Source organism: Zeus faber (assembly GCF_960531495.2).
Source record: "Zeus faber genome assembly, chromosome: 3".
Taxonomy (NCBI): domain Eukaryota; kingdom Metazoa; phylum Chordata; class Actinopteri; order Zeiformes; family Zeidae; genus Zeus; species Zeus faber.
In genome coordinates, this window is record NC_137190.1 from 6884383 (window position 1) to 6909007 (window position 24625).

General features: G+C 42.9%; 1 protein-coding gene across 1 annotated transcript in view; it reads right to left on the reverse strand.

The window, feature by feature from the left end:
- LOC307228481 (C-myc promoter-binding protein-like) overlaps positions 1-24625 on the reverse strand; it is a 73919-nt gene that overhangs the window by 21792 nt on the left and 27502 nt on the right. The window contains exons 6-18 of the mRNA XM_079998145.1: positions 22236-22513; positions 20617-20683; positions 19528-19586; positions 19271-19415; positions 18871-19046; positions 16924-17024; positions 15764-15979; positions 11938-12083; positions 11246-11284; positions 7158-7291; positions 4126-4258; positions 2985-3191; positions 2266-2394 (exon numbers count right to left, since the gene is read on the reverse strand). Of these exons, the coding sequence (XP_079854271.1) occupies positions 2266-2394; positions 2985-3191; positions 4126-4258; positions 7158-7291; positions 11246-11284; positions 11938-12083; positions 15764-15979; positions 16924-17024; positions 18871-19046; positions 19271-19415; positions 19528-19586; positions 20617-20683; positions 22236-22513 (1830 nt within the window). The remainder of the gene's footprint in view (positions 1-2265; positions 2395-2984; positions 3192-4125; positions 4259-7157; positions 7292-11245; positions 11285-11937; positions 12084-15763; positions 15980-16923; positions 17025-18870; positions 19047-19270; positions 19416-19527; positions 19587-20616; positions 20684-22235; positions 22514-24625) is intronic.

Sequence of the window (24625 nt, forward strand, 5' to 3'; positions counted from 1 at the left end):
TATGACAACACAAGCGCCAGCGATGAGCCAGGGGTCTCGAACCCTGATGAGCGTGTCCCGTGGGGCGAGGACGGGAGGTGACAAAGCGTGTGTCATTGTGAATCCCCTCTCTGCGTTATTTCAGGGATTTGTCTTGAAGAGATAAGAGGCCCACAGAATTATTATCGCTAGTTATTAAAACCAAGGTTACCTGTGGAAATGAAAATGATTATGTTGGGATGGTGAGGTAGTGACTTTCCCCAACAATATGATCAGAAATAAAACACCGTAATGTGTATTACAGACAGATAAACACACACTCAAAAACTCTTTCTCTCTTTTACCTCCATCCTATTCTTGGACTCCACAAGCCTTTTAAAATGTTGTGTAAGGAAGAAAAGGGCGGTTCGATAGCTCCATGTACTCCATCTGCGTCTGTGGAGGGAGCCAGCCGGCTTGTGCCTCAAAGCCATTGATTACAAACATAAAATTACCCTTTCTGCATCTTCAAAGAAAGACGAGTGTAAGCTTTCCCACTGACTCTTTTGAAAGGCCATCACCATATGGGTTTTGTTTCATTGGTATGCTCCCTGGGTTTCCAGACCAGGGACAGGTTGCCATGTTTTTTCCAATCATACAATTCAAAGAAAAAGGAGAAAAAGTAATGAATAAAGAGAAAAAATTAAAATACAAAAGAAAATACACTGACAAAAGGATGCATGTCCCAGTACAGATACATTCACAGTGTTATTCAGGATTGCAGGGTTGCTTCTCTTTTAGCCAGTGCTTTGTATTTTTCATAAAGGTACCGATATGGCCAAGCAGCTTGAAATTCTCAATCACTGAATTCCACATATAAGCATATCCATCCCAGGTATCAAAATTTGATATGACGTGAAATCTACAAATACAATCGATAGTACTAAAAATTCTGCAGCATTCAATAACAAATGTGATTAAATCAAGTAGAAAATGTTTATAAAGGTACGGTAAATGTGTTTAGTAATTTTGTTTTGTTAAAAATGATTTTTTAAACTTATGATATGTGTGTTATATGTGTATAATTCACAGCATTTTATTTTCAATAACTAATATTTATATTGTAATATTTTATATTGTCCTGAGCCCTTGGGCACAACCTGGGGTGGGGGGCGCGGTTAGAGAACTGGAACTGTTCATTTCCGTCTCTGAAAGCCAAATGCACTGCAGTGCCAGCGTTACGGTGATGAGGTGTGATCCCTACACTGTGACTGCCGTCCACTGAGGAAGGCATTTTAACTGGATGTGGTGACTGAGTGCGGGCCAGGGTGCTCACAGAGCAGAAAGCGGCACAACAACGCCATTGGAATCCTAAAATCTGATTTATAAAATGCGGCATGCACGATAACAGCTTCAACATTATAATCAATCGAATGTATCGCCTCTGATTCATTTTTCTATTGTATATTCCATCCCAGGAATGGATTTGGTGAGCGTGGATTTCCACGGCAGCACCTCGCTCGTATCTACGGTGGACACTTTTCACACACGAGTGAGGTAAGCAGACAAGCACATCTTTCTGCTGGACTAGGAACAGCTCCACTGGAACCACATGGACTAATAGAACACCTCAGCAGTGGGAACTGAGCTCAAGGGATAGGTTCGCTATTTTTCAACGCAGGCTTTACGAAAATGCTTTATAACTGCTCATAGCACAAATGTTTTACTATTAAGAAAGTTGCCGCTCCAAGCACCCTCTCACTCCGCCTGAATGCAGTCCAACAGGGCAAATTTTAAGCCTTAAATCTCCTTTAAAGACACTTATCAGTCATAACAGAAATAAATGGTTGCAAACCGCTTACGTTTTTTGAGGGTTTTATTGACTCTTTTGTTACGTTTCTAGTCTCTTACGCAACTGTAAGGGACTAGAAATGAGAAGTTGTGCCTACTGGCAACCTGCGTGGCCAACCAAAGTGTAACCAACCTTAAGCTCCGGATTTACATTTTCATAATTTATTTAGCCAGTGTGTAGTTTTAAATAAAATGTGGTATTACTATTATTCAAATCATGTTCAAAAATACACTAAGACTCATTCATTCAACTTTTTTTTTTTTACCATGCCCCCTTGGACTGCTTTATCTGTTGAGTAAGACTTAATTAATTTTCTATTGTACCAAATTTCCCAATACGAGCATTAACTTAATCTTTTTGTCCTTTGTGTGTCCGTTTCTAATCAACTGGATGTATTTGGGTAAGATAAGCATTTAGTCACACATCAATCAGAAACGGGGGGGGGGGGCTACTACCTTGTTGTAGTAGCCGTATGTGATGGCGTTGGGATGGACTCCGGCTTTCTTCATTTCAAACAGGACCCTGACCGCGAGGACGGGCTGGCCGTACTGTCCACACAGCTGCATCAGCACACGGTAGCAGACCTGGAGGGGCGGGGCAGAGGTGGGAGCCGCAACGAGCCGCGATTTATTGGCAGCCATTACACGGCGAGGTCTGGGACACAGTTAGGGTGATTTGTAGTCCGCGGGACATTATTCTCCAGGCAACCTTGAGTTCAGTCAATTTTAGAAGCTCCATCTCAAGCAAAAGTGCTCTGATAGGGACACTCATAGCCAGGCAGTTTACTTCATGAATTAAAAAGGACATCAAAAACAAAACTGGACTGTACTGTTGTAGAGTCACTCTCTCAGAATACACTCGCAGCAAGAACTAAATAATGAAAAAGCAGTTCAAAATATTAAGTGTACACTGCTGGGGCAATATTTCCAATTTACATAGATATTAGACAATATTAATCAAGTGCTTTTGCTCTGTGTCGATTCCATTATAACTGGAGGATTGCAGCAGGAAAATCTATCTCATGCACAGTTTGAGTGCATGAGACTTGAAGCCAGACATAAGCCTCAGGGTGAAACTAGGAATCAGGTCATATCCACTGTCTGGTCGCCCTGGGGACTGCCCAACCAGGTATGTACGACGTGGTATGGGCGAACGGACAAATGGCTGGTCGCACCTCATCAGGGGGCTGCAGCTTCTTGGTCTGCATCTTCCTGAGCACGTCGTAGGCCGTGCGCAGGGCCCGCACCTTGGAGTGGCAGACCTTGACGTAGGCCGGCAGGCAGATGAACCACAGGCCGTAGCAGTGGCGGAGGAGGCACTTGGACCACATCTGAGGGATGGACGAGTACTTCTTGGCGATCTTCTGGGCCGACTTGATCTCCTGCGGTGGAGGGCGGCGGTGAGAGGGGTAAAAAAAGGGGACGTGTGTCATATGGGCAGAGCCATTCCTCCCATTTTTCAAAGCCCTGTCCTGGTAAACTTACAAATCGACTTAAGCTCACAAAAAGCAATTCTGTACAGTTATCTTTTTTTCAAGTCTTCTCGCACAGTGTCCCGCTCCGTTTTCTCCTCCCAACTGCCATCTTTTTACATAGAATCCTGTGGGAAGGGGAAGCACTTTTAAAAGCGCCTGGGGTGGATTTCTTGGCAGAGGCCAGAGCGAAGGATTTTCAAAAGCAGAAAACAACTGAAGAATTCAACTGCTATTTTATCAGCCGACCAATCACAACGGAGGGAATACGGTTTGCCACAACCAGAACAAAGATGGAGAGCAACAATAAAAGTTTACAGATACTATGATGGATACTATGCGCAGGCCTGGTCAGCCGGGTTTTTTCTATCCCATCGCCGCAAGAAAAACGCTGGGGACAGATCCTTTTAGAACTGGGGGCGGAGCCTGCTCGACCGAGAGAAGCGCTTACTGTGAGCACAGCCGTACTTGCCCTTGATTTTCTTTGTTCTAATTCAATCATTTAAAAACCTAAAATTGTAAAATGTCAAGCAATTGGAGAAAATTAGAGAGAGGACTCTGTTTTCTGGATAATGAAAACAGTGAGCCTGTCAGTGTGTGCTCAAGTGCGTGTATGCGATAGACTATGGGATGTTTTTGTTCTTTTTAAATTATTATTGTTAGTACGCTATTAAGTTGATTGTTATCTATCTATCTATCTATCTATGTAAATATATATATATACACACACACAAATATATATAATATATGAAAATGTTAAAGAGCAAATATATAATATCTTCTTCTTTCGGCTGATATATAACAATAAAAATATAACATTTTTATTTATCTTTTTACAACCGACCTGCTTGGTGCGTCTAAACATAGGCGCTGGGCTGGTGGGGCAGCTCTGCCTGGCAGCAAGACGAGATGACAGAGAGCGCAGGCCCTCGACGGGGTCAAAGAGGTCCATACTTAACACTGGGAAACCGTCGTACCTGACAGAATGAACACACACACACACACACACACACACGTGGAGTCTGCATTCAGAAGCGGAGGAGCTTCCCATGAACCAATTCTGTAATTATGTAATGACACACACAGTTAGTGAGAGGACTTTAATCCTCAAATCAATACTTTGCTCCTTAAGGTGTGTGTGCAAAAAAACAAAACTGAAAATATCGGGGATCTGCAGTGTGTATAAAAATATAACTTCTGTATTAGAGATCAGAATTATTTTGTCTCTGCCTGTAAATATTTGTTCATTTAAGTCTGGGAAAGAGAACTGAGTTAACTGAGCATAATAGTCATTAAGGACTTGGCTTGGTATTTCATAAATTGCAGGAAGGAAGGAAAATATGCCATGACGCTCGAGGAAAAAAATCTGCATCTCTCTCTCCCGGAGTGAAGAGTCGTCAGACCCAGCGTGCGAAGCAGCACTCCTGCTGTGCCCCAGTCCTTCTAATGAGGGGACGCTCAGCTCAAATGATTAGTGGGTTCTTTTTCTGCTGTTAGGAATGTCACCCGTGTGCCTTGTTAGTTTTATGTAAGATGGCCACTCGGAGAACGCATTAGCCTCGCAAAGGCACGCAATTTGACCTTTTACAAAAGGCATTAACCCTGTGTAATTTGTTTTTGGATCTGTACGGGCTTGAAAAATGTGTTGCCCTGTTTTATTCACCCAAGCCATATTGGCAGTACCCCCCCCCCCCCACCCCCCCACTCCGTTTCTCCCACCCAACCACCCACTGTATATACTGCAGAATGAGTGATTCATCACTACCTTGTGGTAATCATGACATTAAATGTGTTTTGGAATTGCTTTTCTGCACAACTTTTAAAGAGGAAAAGAGCTATGGGAGTTTTGAATATTCAAGATTTTTATTTGTCACATGCAGTCATAAGTATGATGCCATGGAATGATAAGGGCAAACTCTGAAGACTGTGCAAAACACAGTAGTAGGCTTGCCGGGGTTATCAGTGTTACCGATGTTTGGGCGTTCACTGATTAGATTACTTGCCCACCGCCCCCACCGTCGGTTTTCTTTTTTTTTTTTTTCATAGAAATAAAACCCATTTAATTAATTTTCACGTATCAGCACCGATGTTAATCAAATTTAAAAAAAACCACTTATTTGTAAAATAAGATAAGCGTGTTACCAGTCAGACGCTACAAAAGTGAAAGTGGCTTTGTGTGCGCACAGCAGAGTCACATTTCACTTATCACAGGAGAAGAGGAGAAAGAGAAGGCTGTAGAAGATCTTAGACCAGGTCTAGATCAGGACCTGTCTCCCTACATGTGTAATTAGCCCTCGTGCATAACGGGGACCACCGCATGCACGCTCCCTCCCCCGTTGTAAAATGTGTTACCGGTAACACGGTGTTGTGATGAGTTTATTAACCGGTGGGAAAAAATCCTCACCATGCCATCCCCACAAAGTAGGAAGGAAAATAATCAATCGTTAAAATCATTTAAAGCGACACTGTTGCAGTGCTTGTGCACAAACACTTTGGTCTGATGGAACTACTAACACGACAAAAAAAAATAATAATAAGACGACTGTGAACTAAAACAACTCAGCTGGTTTTGAGTGAGCTGTCTATGTCAGAAAACATGTCCGAGCCGTTCAGCTTTGCTGCCCTAACACACGTCACCAAGGGCTTTATTCTAACTAGAACTGCCCTTCATCTGAGTAACTGCCCCCAATGGCCTGAGCGTGACCGGACCCGCTTGCATCGAAGCTATAAGCTCAGTATGAGAACTGTTTTGTTGGCAGATGCAGAGACCAGCACAAATCTTTTAAAGAAAGAGGAATTAATACCAACTGTCCGTCACAAAACTGCAGACGATGGAAACGTCTGTATTTGCTGTGTGTTTCTTTCTGTATATGTGTGTGTGCCCACGGTAGGTTGACTGTACTGTAGTCTGCTGAACGTGATCTGCTCCGGGTTTCACCAAACAAAACCGCAGATGTATTTATTTCATATATTTTATTTTCCGACTCTTCAGTAATTGAATGAAACAAAAAAAGCCCCAATCCCAAGGCCCAAGCCCCGCCATATCCCGCGGTGCTCCAAGCTGTAGCCTGTTGCGCACAATCCGCTGTGCGCTTTTAAATGGGGCCTTGTAGATCTAATATGAGTGAAGATTCCGCAACTTCTTATTTCTCACCTCATATTTTTTCAGAAACAGATTTTAGTGTACTGATAAGGTGAAAACAGTGAAAGCTTACCCAGTAAATGAAACGGAGCCCAGAGTAAAGTTCGAACCTCATTGGCTGACATTTCACTGCATATATGTATGACCGTATGTATATGTATGTGACAAATAATCTCTTGAACTTGAACTTGAACCCTGGAAGTTGTGCTCAAACCCCATCAGCTCAGAACAAGAGGCCTGGCTGCTCATTAACAATTAAAGCCACATACACAGAAAAAACAACAACTACTGGAACACTATGTTATAGAGATATGTTACAATGGCCTGAATGCATAATCTGAGTGGTATTTTCGGCAAAAAACTTCAAAAACATGTTTTGGGGACATATATTAACTTGTTGAAAAAGAACATAATAGGGCTCTAAATCAGGATAAGAAGATAAATGAAGATACAAGAAGCAAAGTTAATAAAGAAACAAGTAAACAAGTTAATAAATACCTAGGCAAAAGTTATTAGCAAAAATCCATAATCAAACACAAATGTACGCATAGGTATGTATGTGTGAAATAGAGTGTGTTAATTGTTTTAACAAGGATGAATAATAATGTACAGTGTGCAACGCCTTGGGCAAAGGGTGAAATGTGCAATGAATATACACATGAATAATAATCTACTACATCTAATTGATAATATAGTGCAGATAATATTAATTTCTGTATACTATACTCTTGTACCTGTAGCAGAGTGGATGCTCCTCCCCCTCCGGCAGAGGCAGCAGCTCAGGGGGCGTGATGAACACAGTATGCTCACTACGCTGTGACTCGTCAGTCTCTATCAACCTGGTCTCCTCTGGCCTGTCGCTGTCAACCTGGAAGCGGGCGGGAGCGTCAGTGCGACTGCAGATAAACCATGACACTTTACCGTTTCAAAGGTGCACGTCGGTGTTGCAATGTTTGCAATGAGAGGGTACAGGACAAGGCACCGGCCTACATGAAAGCCCTTTCAATGCCGCTGTGCATTCAGACAGCTCAGTTAAAGACACTGATGTCACAACAGCAGTGAATGAAAATTCAGGTATTTTCTAACCTAAACCTTGATTTTCCATCATTAGGGGTCAACCCATGAAATTGGCATGGGTTCAACCACCGCCACGTTCTTCATAACCGCCAGTGCCCTCGTGCACGTCAGTCGGCACTAAACACTTTTTAACCTACATAAGATTTGGGTTAAAAAAAAAAAAAAAAAAAAAAGATACTGGAGTTTTCCTTTTAGGTCAGCTCCAAAACAACACATTATGTTGATTTTGACATGGCAACATTATTAACAGTGCTAAACCGGGACTATATAATGTGAAGGTCACCAGACAAGAGCATTATTCATCCATTATTTAAGAACTATCCACATCAGTTTCACCTTGTGACTGACAGCACCAATATTAAAGAGTTTGAAGGGATTTGTATGCCGGATAGGGATATAAAACGTGTTCAGAATGGACCTGACAGACCTACCCCATAACCGTTATGTCACTGGGTGACAGCCGTGTCGAGATATTGATACGGATGCGGCCCGAGTGCGCTGGAGACTGGAATTTATGTGGCAGTTGATCACGGGGTGTGTGGGAGGGCGACAGTAGCTGACCAAGATTCTCCCCGCTGAGTCCACTCCTTGCCCCAATTCTACATCTTCATCTGTCTCTCCGCTACCCGCCTCCTTCCCTTCTTTCCCTACCGTCACGCTGCGTCCGTCCCGCTCAATTTTAGTCCGAATCTCCTCAAGGTCACATTTTGCCGTGCATTCTATTTCTCCTTCTTTCTCCCCATTACTCTTGTGCGGCACCGTCAGGCAGTGTATGTCATGCACCAAAATGAGAGCGACTCGCTGGTCCTGTTGACGGCCAAATGGATTGCCCTCTTATGCTGTTTTAAGCTTATCTACACGCTGCTTCTTAGCAATAAACAAACATTTAGGCGAAACAAAAAAAAAATTATAATGTCACCTTTAAATGGGGAGCTGTGAATGCTTATCTCTTGCTCCTTGTGCCTCTTTGGTCCATAGTTAAAAGAAACTTGACACAAAACAAAAATAAGATAAGCTGACGCTCTGCTCCAGTCTATTAACGTAGGATCGAGGTAAACATGCGGCACTTTCCCCAATTTTACAGTACAATAGAAATAGCAAATCGTAGTTAAGTGTGCGTGTGTCCGTGTGATAATAGAGATAATGTTTGTCCAATAGAGACTTTGCAGCGAGGTGAGGATTCATGATGTCAAACGGCAGATTGAAACGCTCTGGGAAACCAATATGAAATAATACTTACTCGGGTGGGTATTACTTTAAGCGTTTGATTGCATGTGGTAGTAGGGTGGGGTTTTGCATCAGCTGCAGAAGGTTCCAGAGCTAAATGGTTGCTCGTAGTAAGTTCCTGTACCTTGGTGGGAAAGCAGCTTGTGGAGCCCCTCTTTTGATGATAAGGATTTCACTCAGAGTCTAGTTAAGGAACATCTTAATTTCCTCTGCTGGTGTGGGGCCTGTAAAGCCCTTTGAGAATGTTGCTGTTATTAAGAGCTGTTTGAATGAACCAAACTTCCATCAAATACCGCTGTGAAACCCACTGTGAGACCTTAATGGCTGTTGGCGGTCGATGCCGATTCGTTGTTTAAGGTAAAATTATCATGTCTTTTGTGCTTAATTAAGGATTGCAAAGGCTGTCATTATTATATCTGTACTTTTTTTGAGGTTTGCTTTTTAATGGTTGATTTGGCCACACACGGCATTCACACACACATGCACAGAATCCTTAATGTGGATGCACAACAAAGGAGTTCAGCACAAGAGTGAGGCGCAAAATTAATTATGGAGAGGTACACTGGAGTCTGCAGTCACATCACGAGAGAGACAGAGAGAGAGAGAGAAAAAGAAAGAAAGAAAGAAAGAAAGGATAAGAGAGAGGGTTAGTTGAATGGCTGTAGTTTTAATCAGGCATTACCAATCTTTTTCCAAGAGACCCCTAAATTAAAACCCCCCTATTTGAAATAGAAAATATCCATGTATTTACTAGTGGACAGCATTAGTTTGTCTGAATTGGTTCTATTTTCATGGGCTGGGACGGTCTGAATTTTTTTCTGAAACCGCAGTAATACGGTTATCATCACAGCCCTAGACACTAATGTGGTGTATGTCACTCATGTGAAAATGGGAACTTCTGTTTGGCTATTAGGAAACAGAGTATGTCTCAAATTGTCCAAGGCCTCATGACCCCTCTTTCGATCTCTGGCGAACACTCTGAGGGTCTGGCACCCCAGGTTGGGATGCACGGGTCTAAGTGATGGATTTGAATGTGTTCTGTAAAATAACACAGCAAGGGGTCCCTTGCCCCGCTATGAGTGCCATGTCTTCTAGGAACATAGAGAGTGGTCAAAGAGTAGGGCTGAATGATTCATCAAATTCAGCTGACATCGCAATGTAAAGGAACGCACTTTTAAAATTGCAAAGCCTGCGAGTAAATGTATTTTTATTTTTCTTAAATGGTACACAATCTAACCAGTAGGACTGTGTCGGGGGGGCACGGGGAGGGACTTATGAGGGTGTAATTTCCGCACCTGTCTCCCCCTCCGACAGCGATGTGCGCGGCAGCGATGTGGTGCCTGCGATCGGCACGCCAGAACAGTGTGTTTTTTTTTAATATCTTACTTCTCCTAATGAAATGAAACAAGTGCGTATGGAACAAAACCGTGTGTAATGGGGACGCTTTCTCCGTGACTCTCTTACCCCCTTTCTTTACAATTCAGTAGTTAAATATGTTCTGTTATTTCATCATAACACATAGGCCTGGTCACAGGAAAGAGCAGTTTATATGTTGACTGTATCCAACATTGTGTAGGTCAAACTATAGAATGATGTATTGCTTGTGTTTAGTGAATAATACAGAAGACAAGTAACATCAAAAAAGTTGCATTCTAAATCGCAAAACCCAATATTGGTCAAAAAAAAAATCTCAACGATATTATTTTCAGAAATTGTTCTGCCGTACCAAAGAGCCTGTCAGAGGATAAATGGCGCTGCCTTGCCGACACACAGAAAGGACGACGATACCTAGTCTGCACCCTGCACTCTCCCAGCAGGGAGGGAGCCTCTTTATTTACTTCCACTACGTCGCAATTAAACCCTTTTCCAACACACACACAAATACACATCAAGGTCAGCCAAGTCACATGGAGGAATAAAAAAAAAAGTGTGTGACTTTATGAAGTTCAAGAATGGCAAGAGTTAATGTTGATTGCACAAACTCATTGTGACAGGGCAACTGCGACCTGTGAGAGTATTAAACCTCATTGCCAAACCCTCCCTGCTAGTGGCTGGCAGAATTCAGTGACAGCCTTGAGGAAACTAGCACATTACTGCGCCGAGGGAGTCTGCGAGCGAAGAGGTGTTGGAAGACCTTACCAGCGAGCTCAAACTTCATCAGCAATTCAGGAATCGCCGAGGCGGAAAAAAGCCCTCGCTAGCTGGTGCCATGAAAAATTGAGGAGAGAAATCTTGAGTCTGTCTGTGTTTTTTCTTAAAAAAAAAAAAAAATCTATGATAAAACTGCACCAGCCTCCACATCTGGTGAAATTGCTGCTGTAGGGAAAAATGTGATGCGGACATTATCTAAAAGACTCTCTGAAGGCTTTGTCAAAGAATATTTATGTACTTTCTGGGCTGTTTGCCCGGAAGCAGTTGAGTCATTTGCTGGGAGAGCACGCTAAACAAAGAAAACATCACCCTGATCAACAACAACCAAGGACGGTGAACCCAATCAAGAATAAAATAGGGCACTTACCTTGCCTCCTTTGTCTGCGCTGCGCTCGGAGCTGTAGAGCTGCTCGCATACGCAGGCAGAGCGGGAAGAGAAGCAGAGGAAGAAGCCGTTGGGAAAGGACAGGAAGAGGTGCATGTTTGATTCAAGGCAGGTTAAGAACATACCGGTGTCAAATTGAGTCGTCAGCACACCCATTTAACCAATTATTTATTCACACCCATTACCCCTTTTCCTGATGATAGCTCACATTTTTAGATTTTTAATATCGTCTTGATTCCAGCATTTTGGAAAATTTGAATGTAAATGTTAATTTTACGTTAAAGCAATGGTGCTTCCACCTTTAGAAATGGAATCAACAAATACAAAATCCGAAAATGGTCAGGGGTAATGTAAAATGTGTGTGCTGACTAGTATTGGGGCTAAAACTGAATTTGATACTGGTAGGGTCCTTTAAAGCACATGGTAGATGGGGGATTGTTCCTGGTTGTGGACCAGTGGACTGCAGAGACGATGGTGTGAAAAAAACTGCAGCTTTGGTTTTGAGCGGAGAGGATGATGACAGTGAGAGTGACGCAGTATAAAATGGAGGTGATGAACAAAATCAGAAAGTTGCCCAGTTGTGGAAGTGGTGGAGGACGAGGTCTGACTGAACTACATCCCCAATGAATGTACAAGAAGAAGCAGGAAAAAAACAGATAAAGAACCGGACTCACTTTGTCCACGCAGTCATCGAAGAACGCCAGGCTGGCGTCCTTGTCGCTAACGAAGGAGCACTCCTCGATGAAGCGGATGAACATCTGGGTCTTGGTCATCAGCGAGTAGAACTTCTGGTGTGAGCGGTCACGGCTCTTCAGGAATCCTGAGGAAGAAGAAGAAGAATCTTTAATTGTCACACAACACGCCACTACAACACATGCATAAACACACACACATGCACATGCTTCGGATGGTGGCCGGTGAAATGGGTCCGAGAGGTTAAATTGACAGGTGTGGAGGACCAAGGGTGTGTGGTCAAGCCCTGGCTACAGACGGCCGCCAAGCTGCCTCGAATCAGCCGTGGTGCACCATGTTGGCGCACCACGGCAAGAAAGACTCAGTCTCCCTCCCTAAAACCCTACCCGCGGGCAGAGATTCCCACAAGAGGTGAAGAAGATGCAAGTTTAAAAACAGTATGATAATCTGCTCTTTCTGGTCGAAGTACTTACAGGGCAGTTGGGTGACTTCCATAATCGCATAGAATAGAATGGCGGTTCATTTAACATTCCATGCATTGCAATAAATAAGTTTGCAGTAAATAATAATAAAAGATAAAACAAAGTAATAAAAATAAGTGGCACACCAGAAGCTAATATTGTACATTGTACCAAATGCTATTGCACCTTGTAAAAATATTATTCCACGTTAAATACAGATATTTACAGATGTTATTGCACATTTGCTCTTGTTGGGAAATACTATTCCAGCTGTTAGCCCTGTGGTGTGGAGTGTTGTGATGATGTTAGGGGTTGGTGGTAGGGGGACAGTGTTTTATGGAGTTCAATGATGGCTCTTGGGTAAAAGCTGTTTTTGAGCCTGGAAGTGCAAGTCTTTAAGAGCCTGTAGCGCCTTCCAGATGGCAGCAGAGAGAGGAGACGATGATAGGGTTGAGTGGCATCCTTCAGAAGGCCTCTAGCTCTGCCGAGGCAGTGTGATCTGAAGGTGTCTTCCAGTGAGGGCAGGGGAAGTCCGAGTTTTTGACTCTGAAGAAAATACTTGCACAGCATTTATTACGCCAAGTTAGTATATGTGCAAAACCATGGCTCGCCACACAAATATTTGCAAAAAAAAAACAAGATGACATACTACATATCACCAAATATCGTAGAATGCAAACACTGTACACTATGCTGGCAAGCGTATCCCACAATGCATTGTGAGGGCAAGACGCCCGTAAAGATTTCTCTGCAGTGTCATCATCACCCCTCAAGAGGGTTGCCGCGGTTTTCTTTTCGGTGTTACTGATGTTACATGGTGTTCGGGTGTACACCGATTACATTACTTGCCCACCACCCTCCACCGTCGCTTTGCTATTTTTTTAATATAAATAAAACCCATTTAGTTAATTTTCGGGTATAAATAATTCTAATTTGTAAAATACTAAGCGTGTTATAAATATTTAGTTAGAACGCTACAAAAGCGAAAGTGTCTGCTTGAGCACAGCAGAGTCGCAGCACAGTCTGCTTATCACAGAGGAGAGGAGAGGAGGCTCGAGGAGACCTTAGATCAGGTATAGATCGGGACCTGTCTCTCTCCATCTGTAATTCGTGGCTGTGCATAACGGGGACACTCCGCGCGTCCCGCCCGCTCCTTTGTAAAATCCCCGGTGTTACCGGTAACACCAGTGTTGGCATGAGTTGATTAACCGTGGGAAAAATTCCTTTCAGTGGCATCCCTACCCCTCAACGTGCTGAAAGGAAGTGGAGCGACTATATGAAGATGTAGCATGTCCAAGAACCATCGTTCTATTTACTCACATACTAAAGCAAGCTGTACAATAGCGCACATTATGTAGTAGGGGATTTAGGACGAAACAAAGCATTTCTGATCTATAATCTGTCGTCTGCTTTCCGTAGAAAACAAACAAGAGATACAATCTTCCCGACAATTGTCAGCAGCCTGTAGCCAGACAGGTGGTTGACACTCCCTTCCTTCTAAGCTTATTGAAAATTAAAAAAAAGTGCAGGGTGCAGCGTACGTTGAGGGATGTGGCGCAGCGACCGCAGCTCACCCGACTCCGGCAGCAGGGCGAGCGCAGTTGACACCCCCCAAGCGCACACTGCATCTGTTTACAGGTGGATGTTGACCGCCTAAATATGGCGACCATGTCGGACCCACAAAAATACGGGAAGAATCACGAACCTGCTTGTGCTTTTGAAGTTCTAAATCGAATGCTCATTTCGACTGATTTTTGATTTTAAGTCGGAATCGTGACACCCCTAGTCTAGACAGAACTTCATGTAACTCAGCTTCGAAGTTTAGGCAACAAACTTTTTTTTGTATTCCTGATTTCACCTTATCTCTACAACTAAAACAGAGTAAATATCGCAACACATGACATTATTATCCCACATTCATCTTAGTCTGGACTGTGGAAGCTGACACAATGTCATTAACATAATGGCCACTTTGGGATGCAGTCAACATGGTGAATGGTTTCCTAATTGCTGCTGAAGGCAGCTGCAGCGAGTTACCAGCGCTGGGTGCTGTCGGACGCAGAGTAGGATGAATGGTCGTTGGCTCACAGGGCGGTGGCGGAGGCCAAGCTCCAAGATAGAGTCCCTGCGGAGCAACACTTCTAACAGGCTGATAGAACACGCTCTGTTGATAATAAAATTAACGGCCCCTTTTCCCCGTTTTCTCACACTCATAAACTGTGTGTGCAGTGTGGATTCCTTACAGCTGCGCGATAAAGTCCCATGGTACTCCACTAAAAACACAATGGTCCCACCTGCCTGGGACTGTTTCCTAATCCCACATCCTCCCTCAAATGAACATGCGTAAAAGCCACCAACACAAGGGCATTAAAAACTACATTCACATGTACAATTGTAGTACTCACAATATTAGCAGTGGATCAGAGCCAATAATATACATTTGTTAAGCTTCAGTTACAATGTGAACAGATTTAGAAATGAATGAAAGTAAATTAGACTTTTACCACAGCTTGGGGGAATAATATGCTTCACAAAACAAAGTCTATAGGTGCAAAAGAAAACTGTAAACCTAGTTTGAGTAAAGTATGTAAATATTATTACAAGTTTCAGATTTATGAGAATGAATGTAGAGCATTCAGACCTTTATGTACATACATCCATCTGGTCATTATGTAACTGAGAGCACTGCAGGGAACTCACTATAAGTCCCACTAGACACAACCTTGAGCAGGGTAATACATGAACTCAACCCGTTTCAGATGTGATGTGAGCCAGTATCCATGTCTGGGGGGCAGCTGCAGACCCTACAAACAAACTTCCCAGTCTATCTTTAAAACACCCTTGAACTACCAACCCCCTCCATCCTCTCAATTCCCCAGGTTTCTTCCCTTAAGAGTTTGTGTGCGTCTATGTGTGCTTATTTACTCAGGGGAGAGTAGTGTGTTTGTGTGTGTGCGGTGGTGCGGGTAACTTATGGAGTCTCATGTATTAAACAACGCCATCTGGCTTCGAGGTAGACCAGCTGCAAGGAGGCATGGTGCTACAGCCTAGTGTTAATTTCTCAAGACGTAGAGTAATCTTTGCTAATCATGTAATGTGACCCGATGACTGCGGCTCAAAACGTCTGTGGAACTGAAATAGGGACTGGTACGTGGGGCATGCTGTATACTGTATAACATACAAGCAAAAACCACGCCTCACAGATAGATGCTCCAAATCATTGACTGAGATGAAGCGTCACTTAAAAGAGAGGAAGTAGCGAGGACAGTGGACTAGTGGGCTAGAAACCTGCAGCCGATCCCAGTGCTGTGACTGTGAGCGGCTCACCGCAAGCTGTCCCATTTACCTTGCAAGTCAAACAGGGAGCTAGCATCCGTGGCCTTCTCAGAAGGTGCCTGGGTGATGGGCCTCAAGTACGAGCGGTATCCCTTCAAAATGGCCGCCATGAAGCGCAGGAAAGCTTCCTGGATCTCCAGCTCCAACGTGTGGAGACTCTTCCCACAGCTCAGTTCCGAGGAGTCGCTCATGTTGGGCTCCAGCAGCCCATCTGGCCTGTGCTGACCTGGAGGACAAAGCAAGCACTAACATTGTAAACAGCTGCTGCCTCGATGCGCTTGCTGGCAGTCATCAAGTTCATCCTAATGATGAGGCTGAATTTGCATTTCAAACAGCAAGTGCCAATGGAAAAAATGCTTTTGCATGATCAAACGCAGGAAAGGATATTCTGCTGTGTACTTTATTATGCAAAATAAAGAGTGTATATAAAGAACAGACGTTGCACAGTTGGTAGAGAAATAAATGTCATAGCATTTAGGGCAAATAAACACAAGATAAGATCTCTTGAAACAGTGTCAGAGAGAGCATTTTAAAAAGGGTCCTTGAGACTGAATTTAACACACAGGCTTCTGGAAGGAGTATCAATAATCAGTCTTCCCAGACTATGACTCGGTGTATTTTCAACTCCAATGGATCAGAAAATTCAAGTATTCAATTTGCAAACTCAATAAGCGCAGTTCTTCATGGTCTAGACATTTTCATTAATAAGAGAGATGGTGATAAGAAGGCAGGCAGGTCAAGGTGTAAAGAAAATGAAATGAATGACAATGATGTCACCCTATGTCACCTTATGTCAGTCAGTATTACAATAAATATAACATTGCAGCATTGTGCTTTTCATTCTCAGTGCATTTTCCCCCAATTGTATTTTGTGAGTGTTAAAGCAAAGCAATTTGTAAGATGAATTTGTTCAAAAATACCGATATTTACTCCTTTTACTAGGTACCTTTTTATTTTATACCTTTTATTATTCACCTTTGCCAACAAAAATCCAGGTGTGAAAATGTAAGTGAAATCCGGCCTTAATAGAGGCCGGTGCAACCCTCACAGGTTGCACCAACAAGTGGAGAGATAAGAAGTAACCATCCATCTGCCACATGTGACCTATTTTAAAACATATTACGAAGAAATTCTAAGTTAATTCTGCTCCCATGTCTGCCTGGTACTCACCGTCAGCTAGTTGCTCGTAGAGATTGTTCAGCACATTCATCAGGTTTTTACAGGCTTTCTTTGGCAGGATCTTCCATGTGAGAGCCCGCTTATCTTCATTGCTGAAAAAAGAATTAAATCTCAGAAAGAGCCACGAAGCTCTGGAGAGGCTTTGGGGCCAAACGCAACACTATTTGTCCTCAGGTTGGTTTGGGTTGGACCACCCAGGACTCCAGACTAACTTTTTTCACTAGTAGCACTAGTGCTCTCTCCTGAAAATTTAAGGAGCATGAGCACAACGTTTTTCCATCTAAATTGTATTACTGATAAATGCTTAATAGATAGAAAACTTCCAGAAATGACAACGTGCTTTTTTATTTTAAAGGATAAAGTCACAAAATGAAGTAGTGCTTTAACAGAAAAAAACATTAAGTTAAACATAAGTAAACATAATAAATAAATAATAATAATAATAATAATAATAATAATAATAAATAAAAAAACGTAAATATATGGTATGTGGTCAGTACATTACTGTCATTAACAACCATGAAGAGAGACTCACCTCTCCATCTCTCTCTCGCACGCACGCACGCACACACACGCACACGCGCACACACACACACACACACTCACACACACTCACACACTCACACACACTCACACACACTCACACACACTCACACACACTCACACACACTCACACACACTCACACACTCTCCCTCCTAGTGTTTCACATGATATACGATGATGATTAAAGACAAAAAAAACAGTTGGCATATTTGCAAGTCACCCTGGCGTTCCTGGTTATAAAATTTAGCAGCGCTGTCTCCAAAAATGGTTGCAAAACGCAACTAAATGGTCGCAGGCTGGAGCCCTGACCACCCTTAAGCTGTCCAAGGGATATAAAAGTCACGGCAACAATATAATGACACAAACATTCATAACTGCATCTGACATGCCGGAAAAAAACCCCCATCGCACTTCATTGATAAAATTACTTTTATATTTTAAAAGTAACTGTCCGGGCTCTTGGAAAACATGGTCCTAAAAATAGAAGTCTTGAGCTGGCAGTTATGCAGTCTGAAAAAAAGCAGTGAGAAAAACAGTGTGTGTGTGTGTGTGTGTGTGTTGTCCTGCGGCTGACCCTGGTCAATACAGTGCTATATGCCCCAGTGAACCAGTCAGCATGGCTGTGTGCAGTAGAGGCATTTCACTTTATTTTACAGACATGAAATACTAATGCCTGAGTGTTTGCCTATTTAACCATTTAAAGCAGAGGTCGGGAACCTTTTTGGCTGGGAGAGCCATAAAAGTCAAATAATTCTAAATGTATTTCCTTGTGAGCCATATGATATTTAATATTATTGAATGCCACTTAATGCGTGCATTTTTTAAGTAAGTCTGGATCAAACAGCAGGTCTTTCCATAGACTTAAAAAAGCACTCGCTGTCAGTTCATGAAGTGGTTGGAGGACAGAGTACAATGCCCCTGTTCGTTATTGTGATGAACTATGAGGACCAAAACAATAGCACGGCTCTGTGACTTTTTAACAGTTTTTGGGAAACAGTTAAAAGTTCTGTGACGCCCAAAGAACAAGCTGTCTCTGGCACTGGCTACATAGACCAAAACCAACAATGCACTTATCCTATTATTTAAAGGGATACTGTTTTTTGTTGTTTTTTATTTGTATTCATCATAAAGATGATGTTTAAATAACATACGCTTAAATAACAGCTTTTGAAATGTTTGAAAGGTGTATTTCCATCATTTCACAGGAGCTAGGCTAGCTGAACCTCCTCTGCAGCATTGTATTAAGCTAACACAGATAGAATGCAGCCACTTTCTAAATTGGTCTTGAACTGCTCATCTGAATCTAAGTTCAGACAGGAGGCAAAAGGGAATTTTCACATAAAACTTTAGTATCCCTTTAAAAATAGGAATAATAACAAATGAGACGGGCTCACTGGAAGATGGTGTTTGTGTCCAGGTCCACACAGCTGACGTCGGGCGGCGGGTCGTAGAGGTCGAAGTAGCGGGAGTCCACGCCCACGATGAAGGGGCAAGGAGCGCTCAGCACGTCTGCCAGCGCCAGGGGGCACAGGGGGATGTATGGGCAAGGCCAGTGGAACGGGAAGATCATCTGTGGAAACGGCGGGTAAAATGGAAAGGAGGGGGAGGAAAAAAGAGTTCTCGTCCGATTCTACCAACCTGTAACCGCTGTGGTAATAAAACAAGATGTACTTTCCAACCAAAACAACGCGCTGTTCGAGCGTCCATCCAAAACCTAGGAATGAACACATCTATATCTATATATATGATAAAATGTATAATATAGAATCCATAGACCTAAACGCTAACACTTACAGACACCAGGGCCTCAGTGACGCTGGTTAGAACCGCCGGGCGTAAGGAATGGACCAGGATCTTATGTTCCGTAACAGCAAACACAAGCAGGGTAATGGCATTCTCTGACCCGAGGTTCTGGAGCAGTGTGGAGAACCGACCACCACTGCACAACAAACAAACACAAGCAACAGATTTAAGCAACCTTTTAAACGATGCATGTTGTTACACATTCAGAGAAATGCAAAGTGGAAGGAAAATTATTTGTGTGCTTTTACCTTAGCGGTAAAGGAGAAGACACTGGCTGGCTCAGCATCAGGCTATCATGAGGTGAGAGCTGTAAAAAAAAAGTGGGGGACGACGACCAGAATTTTAGGCCCAAACGTCTGCTGTGCATCAGGTTCACTCCTATCAAGAGCACTGGTGGGCCCATAAACTACCTTTTAATAGAGCACACTTGCTATAGGTGCCTTTATTACCTGTGTCTAAAATGCACCATTGGCAACTGATGAGCCACAACATTAAAACCCATTAGTCTTGTGGTATCTGGCACCAAGACGTTAGCAGCAGATCCTTTAAGTCCGGTAAGATAAGTGGTGGGGCCCCCATGGATCTGGTTTGTTGTTCCAGCACATACCACTGATGCTCCATCGGATCAGACCCTATCCCCAGCTGTCCACATGATGTAGAAGAAAACGTGATTCATCAGACCAGGCCACCTTCTTCCATTGCTCCATGGTCCAGTTCTGACGCTCACATGTCCATTGTAGGTGCTTTCAGGGGTGGACAGGGGTCAGCATGGACACTCTGATCGCTCCCATACGCAGCAAGCTGTGATGCACTGTGTGTTCTGACACCTTTCTATCATAGCAGCATTAACTTTTTCACCAATTTGTCCTACAGTAGCTCTTTTGTGGGATCGAACCAGAAGGTCTAGACTTTGCTCCCCATGCGCATCAATGAGCCCAAGACCCTGTCACCGGTTCACCGGTTGTCCTTCCTTGGACCACTTTTGGTAGGTAGTAACCACTGCATACCAGGAACACCTCACAAGACCTGTCGTCTTGGAGATGCTCTGACCCAGTCGTCTAGCATCACAATGTGGTCCTTGTCAAAGTGGCTCAGATCCTTACGCTTGACCATTTTTCCTGCTTCCAACACATCAACTTCAACAACTGACTGTTCACTTGCTGCCTAATATATCCCACCCCTTGACAGGTGCCACTGGAACCAGATGATCAATGTTATTCACTTCCCCTGTCACTGGTTTTAATGTTGCGGCTGATCGGTGTACGTGGCTGATCAGTGTATCGTTCACATTAAAATAAAGAAACACATTTTCATTGTGCACTTGTGGCTTCACTCACCTGCACCAGGATCCGAGGCCTCTGGCAGGAGGGGAAGGGAACTTTGTGCATAAAGTGAGAGATGTGCCTGGGGAGGGAGAGGAATTGGAGGTACGTGAAGCCAAAAATAACTGCAGTGGGAGGCGGTGTAATCTATCATTGTACCCCTCCCAGATGGCCTGAGAGTTACAAGCCGCAGTAAAACATGAAAAGCACGAATCCGCGCTGCTTGCCACAGGACAAGCACAATATCACAGCCGAGGGTGTCTGATGGTGGTTCAGAGGAGGGCTGAGCGATCAATCTAATTCAAACTGACATCGCAATTTAACATTGAACTCAATAAGCCTGCGGTGAAAAAAATATTGGGGTTTTTTTTGTATGTTATACAATCGAACCAATAGGTCTGTCCAGGGCCGGCTCTTCCTTTAGGCAAGATAGGTAGCCCCCTAGCACACCATCCCTGGGGGAGGGGGAGGCGCAGAGAGGGACCGATCAGGGCACATTTTGCGCACCTGTCTCCCTCTCCAACGGTACGGACGATGCGCGTGCCAGCGATCGGCGCCCCAAAACAGTGTTTTTATTTTACGTCTCCTAAGAGAACGAAACAAGTGCGTATGGAACGAAACGATGCGTAATGGGGACACTTTCTCCGTAGCCATTGTTTTAACCCTCCACGTTGCCGCCCCGGAGAGACCCGATGCTTTGGTCCGCGCCACGGTGTTTTTTGGTTTTTTTTTTATAAACCTTTTTTTTTATTTAATGAGCATACGGCCGTCCTTGAGCACACAGTGTTACTTCTACGTATGTGGAAGTATACAAGCAACATTTCCATAAAAAAAATACAAAATTTCTGCTGAAACATTGCATATTTTTCAAATGTTAATTTTCAGATTTGAACAATTACAAGGCTTGAAGTTAAATCAATGAGTCAATATTCTTATGTGATTGAAGGTTTTTCTTTTTATCATTCAATAGTTAAATAAAGATATGTTATTCATCAATTCACGCATCAATTCATCTAATTTCATCATCAATGTTGTTTTGTCATACTATAGAATGATATATTGATTGTGTTTTGTAAATAATACAGAAGATGGGGAACTTTAAAAAAATTGCATAATAAACATGCAATCACAATATTGGTCTAAAAAAATTGCAATTCGATTATTTCCCCAAACCGTTTAGCGCTAGTTCAGTCTTTCACCCATTTTAGGTTCCCGAATAAGTGATTAAGGACTTTGATTGTGGGAAAAGGCCAGCTCTGCTATTTTACTGCTTTGTAGAGAAATAAAGCAGTTCCTCAAGGAACGATAAATAGGGCATTGGCGAGAAAGATAAGAAATGCTGCTGAAAAACAAACATTAACGTTGAGCACAGATCCAGATAACAGGTCAAAGGGAAGTACAAATAACAGCTACCAGAAAAAGTTGACTATTTTTGAGTTTCAACTCCTGCAACCAGCAACATCCTCGTCGGCCTTAGACACATACTAAATAATGTGCAAATTTAAGTTCATATTTTATATATGTAAAGATACCAATTCAGACTTTTTAATCGAATTTATAGCCTTTATCTTTGGTAATGTGATTTATTACTTTTGCGGACATTTAATGCCCGCCGAGCAGCACATAGAACTCACTTCTCGATAGGCAGGGCGTGTGGGCCAGAGATGGAGTAGCGGTACAGGAATGTGAGGAACTTGCGGAAGGCGTCAAAGAAAGGCCAGTGGGAGAGGAGGCAGATGCACTTGTTGGTGTGGATCGTGCGGGTGGACGCAGTGCCGTCGGTGGCCGGCGCCGCGTCATCTGCAGAGGGTTTGGGATGGTCCTGGTTGAGCAGGCCCAGCTGGGAGAGCTGCTTGTCACTCAGACACTCCATGGGGAAGGGTTCGTAGAACTGAATGGCAGCACCGTACACCTGAAAACCACATGATGTGGTGTAAAGACTTAGCCACTCATTAGAAACACTGTATTTACTTCAGGTACAATGTAAACGAGTTATACCACACAGTTTGTCCACGGCCATTTCGCACAGGACGACTACTGAGAGCTCCTTGTTGGTCCTACTGTAACATATATATTGGACCAGTTGGATTTTCAATAAAATTTACATAAGTACAAGTATTTGGTGGACAAAATAATGGAAAATCTGCATGAAAGAGGAGTTGAATGTTTAAATAATTAAATCATAATTATGAATGCAGCTGCAATGGTGAGTCATATGAGGTTGATTGCCAATTAGCAGAATGTCAGCCATAAAAGAGGTCTGACAATTAGCACTATGATCAGGGTGGCATCAGGCCCTACCAAATTCACGGCAGTGAAAATCACATAATGAACCGTGAAATCTGCCTCTTCCCAAGTAATTGACAATTTGTTGTGAACAAAAGTGCAGTGAAATGCAGAATTTAGGAACGCTACGCATTCGCAAAGTATCCACGTGACACATTCACGAGACATGATGGTTAATTGAGCACCCACCTTGGGCGTGATCATTTTCATAGCCTTAAAATCTATGAAATCTGTTATTTTTGGGAAACTAGGTCCGTGAAATTGAACAAAATGAATTGTGAATTTGGTAGAGCCCTAACTGATATGAGTTGTCAAAGCAGCAGGGCTAGCAGAGTTCTAACAGAGTTTCAAGGAGGCCAAATAACTGGCATCCAATTTGAAAGTGCAGCGTTCACAAGAAAAAAAAGCTTTTCAGGTGTCAAGAGGGAGTCATGACAGCACATGCCAATCATGGACAAACTGCATCAGCGAAGAGCCTCAGTGATCGCTAGTCAAGACTCAGCCTCAGGGATAGAAGGACACTTAACAGGATAAATGCCACAGAACTACAGCCTCAAAAATGACCACAGGATTGAATCAGCCTCTCTCACACATTTTGAATAAGTAGATTCAAGTTCTGTGAACAATATCGTCTCTTCTGTGCTCTATTGATTATAGCAGCTCATTGTGTGTGCGTAAGTCAATAAAGTTCTTAGTTAATGTCTTATAGCTGCAATTAAAAAACAAGGTCCGCCAAATACCATAAGTGGAGCCGATACAATGACATCAAACCATATTTAACCGAAAATACTTTTCTGACTACGTGCCAATGCCCATAAACAACATATTACAAAACTAATTGTAACTTTCGTATATGTTAAAAATTACAGAATTCAGCTGAAATGCTGAGTCAACATTGGCTAGAATTTGCACAGCCATTAAGACCCCTCTTCAAGAGCAAATTTGAGTCAGATATGCAGAACTTGAAAGGATGTATTTTTCCAGGCTTATTAAAATTCTCGTCAACGGCATTGTGAATGATAGTGAAAGTAAAAGTCTGCATTTTTCACAAGGGAGGATTACCTGCGGTTTGCAGGCTTCAAGTCACCGAGAGCATTTTTCCACTCATTTTAAAGATGAATGGCAGTGCACGGCTTAAAGTAAGACGTTTATTGAGGCTGACTGGGATCTACTAAAATATAAGACTGTACATCCTCATGCACACGTTTGTTAAAGACATGTGAAATCTATGGAATGGGTGAGAAGTCCAAATTACAGCAGTATGGTCCCTTAGGATGTTTAATAGAAAAAAATAGGCAAACTCTATTTGAAATAAGAAAGGAATTAGATGTGTCAACAAAATACCATTTTTACACCAAAATTAACGGTATAGCCGTTTTTTAAAGGCCGGTAAATCTGCTAAAATAGGCGATTGACGTCTTTCCCATTGGCAGGAGAAATGCCTTTTTTCTTTTTTTTCTGGTGTGTGTCACGTTCGATGTCATGAACCTGCCGGAAAAGTGGGAGTGTCTTGGTTCAAGTGTGGTTGGGAAAACCAGTAGAGGAGACAGCAACTTACAAAAACAATGACATAAAATTGTAAAACCTGGGGAAAAAAAACCTCTCATCACCCTGCGAGAGTCGTTTCCCTCCATTCCTACGAAAGAGTCATTCAAAAGAATCGGAGCGTTCATATAGTGTATCTATACTGGATCGCTGAAGGACCGCAGGTAAAGGGGCCAGAATTTGCGGGTCAACC